This window comes from Poecilia reticulata, linkage group LG9 (genome assembly GCF_000633615.1).
Source record: "Poecilia reticulata strain Guanapo linkage group LG9, Guppy_female_1.0+MT, whole genome shotgun sequence".
NCBI lineage: Eukaryota > Metazoa > Chordata > Actinopteri > Cyprinodontiformes > Poeciliidae > Poecilia > Poecilia reticulata.
In genome coordinates, this window is record NC_024339.1 from 18,772,674 (window position 1) to 18,776,239 (window position 3,566).

Sequence of the window (3,566 nt, forward strand, 5' to 3'; positions counted from 1 at the left end):
GTGTGTGTGTGTGTGTGTGTGTGTGTGTGTGTGGAGAGCTTGTGCTGGCCTGCTTGGCTCAGAGTTAGTCAAAGACTCTGGATGTCAGTTAGCAGGTGGTCTCATCTGCTCCAGCGTAGCTGTAAATTACTCACAGTACCAGGCCGGCTGCTGAGTCTGGGTGTAAAGTAAGCAGAGACATGCTCGGTCTCTTTTCAATCCATGCAACCGCTGGGCCCTCACTAAGATAATGCATGTATGCACACATATAAAGAAAAAAGAAAAAGAAAGACTTCCTTCTCATACGTGTTCAGTGACTGTAGGAGAGATTGATGTTTACAAGCAAATTCATGAAATGACACTTCCAATGTAAAGGAGGTTTTAAGTCAAGTGTTGTAGCGATAGGCAATTAAACTTCTCTGTAATATGACATAATTATTTATGTCACATTACAGAGAATGTGACAATTCTTTTATTTCTACATCTTTAGTTTTTTTCAATTTTCTTAGTATTTATTTGTAAAATCATACTATTAAATCACATTTTACCTAAAGTCTCAATATTTTGAATAAATATATAATTCTTGCGCAGTTATTAGGCATATTTTTAGTAGCACCAACCTGAATAAAAACGAACAAAAAACTTTTGACCAATATTCTCAAAACTTAATTGATAAATCTGGAATATTGTTAAATACTGTTGCCTTTTTCTGGAACAAGCCATTAAGAAGAAATAGCTGGATAAGCTCAGCACCAGAAAAAAAATTCACATTAAACAGTTAATCTGGGTTTTCCAAACAATTTATAGCGGTAGCTTGAAATATGATATCCTTCCATTCTTTTATATAATGTTTATGTGAAATAAATGCTAACAGCTTGAAGATAAAGGGCATAATTATTATGTTTTCAGTGCAGTTCATGCTAGTTCTATTGATTTTCATTTCAAAAATCAAGATATATATATATATATATATATATATATATATATATATTAAAAAACAGAGAAAGACAGAGAAAGGAATTACTGTTCTTGTAGCATTTGTGGAAAAACTGTATACCCAGTCTTTACTACGACTGCCTCAATACATTTCAGTTTTAAGTATGTTGGTGCATATTAGCACTTTTTATTTGAAATCTTCCCTGAAATTGTTTCCCAGTACTGTACAAAGAACAGTCCTTCTCTGCTTTTTGTTCCATAGTCCTGCCTTGGATGATGTAGTCAGGTTTCGACACTAATTTAATGGCCCTTATTCTCTGATATTAAACAGCACACATTTATTTGCAGTGAACAAAAATAACTGTCCCTTTCTCAAGAATTTTGATCTGAAAATTTCCTGTCAGCTTCTTGGTCAGAAGGATAAAGCACGTTCATATTAATATTACAAATGTATGTTATTTAACCTCGTAGGTTTTGTGCACTTCTCGGGAAAACGTTCATCCATATTTTGAATGAAAATTCAAAGCAACCCGTGTTCTAAAAGGTCTACATCTGTTTGTAATTAAGCCTTTTGAGTGCAGTGAAAAACACATCGGGCAGTTTCTGTACTGTTGAGCCCACTTCAGATTGACGCTCATTCTTTTTGTAAGATTGATGTGTCTTTTTTTTCCATATTTACATCATCACATCATTGATGCTAGCGTGACTCACCGCCCATGGATACTCGGGTGGAGGGTGACCTCAGATTTTTTATTATTACTGCAACATGTCGGGTGAGGTAACCCGCACTTTTACATCATGCTGCACAAAAGGTGAGGCTACTCATTTGTAATCACAAGCACACATACTGCTTTAACAGGATCAGCACAATATGGATGGACTTTTTTTTACACATTACATGCACGAAACAACATCCTGCTGCACTGTAGGAATTAGAGGAAAAGGAAAAAGCGTAGATTTTTCCACTGACTTCAGTGGTGGCCAATCAAGCAGCAGGTAGTCTTAAGTCTGTTCCAATCCAAACCAATCAGAGGTGATGATGAGCTCAGACTCTCTACCCTGATTTGCTGCCGTTGTGTGACATGGTGAGAGAGGCAGCCTGTGCTCTTCACATGGGAGAGTGTGTCACACACACAGAAGCAGGCAGCCCGTCCTGTTTGGGAGGAGTTCATAGAATTTTTTTTTTTTTTTTTTACTGTCCTGTTGCTTTGGCATATACCAAGCTTCCGCACCATCATCAATTATTCAGAGCCCCAGCAGTGTGTCCCTATATCCAAGAGTTTGTGTCTGTGTGTGTGATCTCAGTATGCTGTGTTTGGACCCTCTGAGAGCCACTTCCCTGCCGTTTATCATCCAGAATCTGCGTTTCTTCTCTGCTTTCTGGGACATTGGCACACGTTTGTGGATATACACAGGAAAGGGACATGAAGCTTCGTTTGTGGACCCTGTTCAAATGCTTAACTCTGAACTGAGCTCTGAGGGCTCCTAAGGTTGACATTTGGTAGAGGAAAGAAGTCTGGGCTGCTTTTGTTTTTCTGTTTTGTCTGTGTGAGCACTTCACAAGGACATATATTCGTACCCTCTCTGTTTCTGGATCTACTTTGTCAAAATGCCTGAAGCAAATTATCTCCTTTCTGTTTCCTGGGGTTACATAAAGGTAAGAATTGTTCCCCTGATGTTGATTTTTTTTTTTTTTAGATTCAATGTTCGGTCTTTTACACCAACATTATCGTTATACGTATGAAAGAGAGCTTGATTTTAAATTTTTATTTTTTTAATTCAAGCTTTAGACAGATTTGGATGATGCTTTTAATGAACACACAATCTGCTATATTTAGAACTCCACCAACATGTCGACCACAGAATAATTTTTCATAGGTGTGTCTGTTCTGGATCCCTTATCAATCGGGATGTATATTTGAACAGAACAAATGACGATGATTTAAATGTTTACATATAAAGCTCAGGAAACACACATAAGATTTAGATTCTAGGCCACAGATGATCTGTCTCTCTTTGTTCATTCATAAGTATTTGGTTATTTCTTCTTCCTTTACTGAGCGACAGGTCAGCAGTACTCAGGATGGTTAGGTTTGTCTATATTTTTTAAGTAATAGTAATTTTCTTTTTTTACACAGTGGAATCTCAAAACTCAAGCGCTTTTTTCTGCTGTGATTTAATTGATTTGCATAGTCATGATGTTCTTTTACAAAAACCAATAAATGATATGAATATTTTTGTGCCTGGTTAAAGAGACCATTGTTTAATATAACATCTCAGTTCTGTGATAGATTTTTTTGTGATCTGCAGAGCTCTGCATGCACACCCTTTTTACCATTTGCTTCTCATTTTTGCAGCTACGTTAGAAAATCTGTAGATTAAAACGTTTTCATCTAGATCAAAATGTCTTTTGGGTCGCCAGGGCTAAATTTGGGTTTGTGTTTATAGATAGGCATAGCCCTGGGGAGAGAAGAGGGAATGAAGATGCAGAGGAGCAAGATGAAGAGGCTGGCAGTGTGGCAGTGGAAAAATTAAAAGAAAATGGGAATCTGGGTTACTGTTCGTTTGTGTTTGTTGCAGTAGTCCTCTATGATCCCCTGTGTGTGTGTGTTGTGTGTGTGTGTGTGTGTGTGTGTGTGTGTGTGTGTGTG

General features: G+C 37.4%; 1 protein-coding gene across 8 annotated transcripts in view; it reads left to right on the forward strand.

The window, feature by feature from the left end:
* Positions 1-3,566, forward strand: part of pde4d (phosphodiesterase 4D, cAMP-specific) — a 203,704-nt gene that overhangs the window by 193,585 nt on the left and 6,553 nt on the right. Inside the window, exon 1 of one of the 8 annotated variants that reach the window (XM_008418387.2) lies at positions 2,070-2,572. The exons of the other annotated variants lie outside the window; for them this stretch is intronic. Coding sequence (XP_008416609.1) covers positions 2,525-2,572 — 48 coding nt within the window. The 5' untranslated portion in view covers positions 2,070-2,524. Of the gene's footprint in view, positions 1-2,069; positions 2,573-3,566 lie in introns of those variants that run through there. 8 annotated transcript variants of the gene reach the window in all.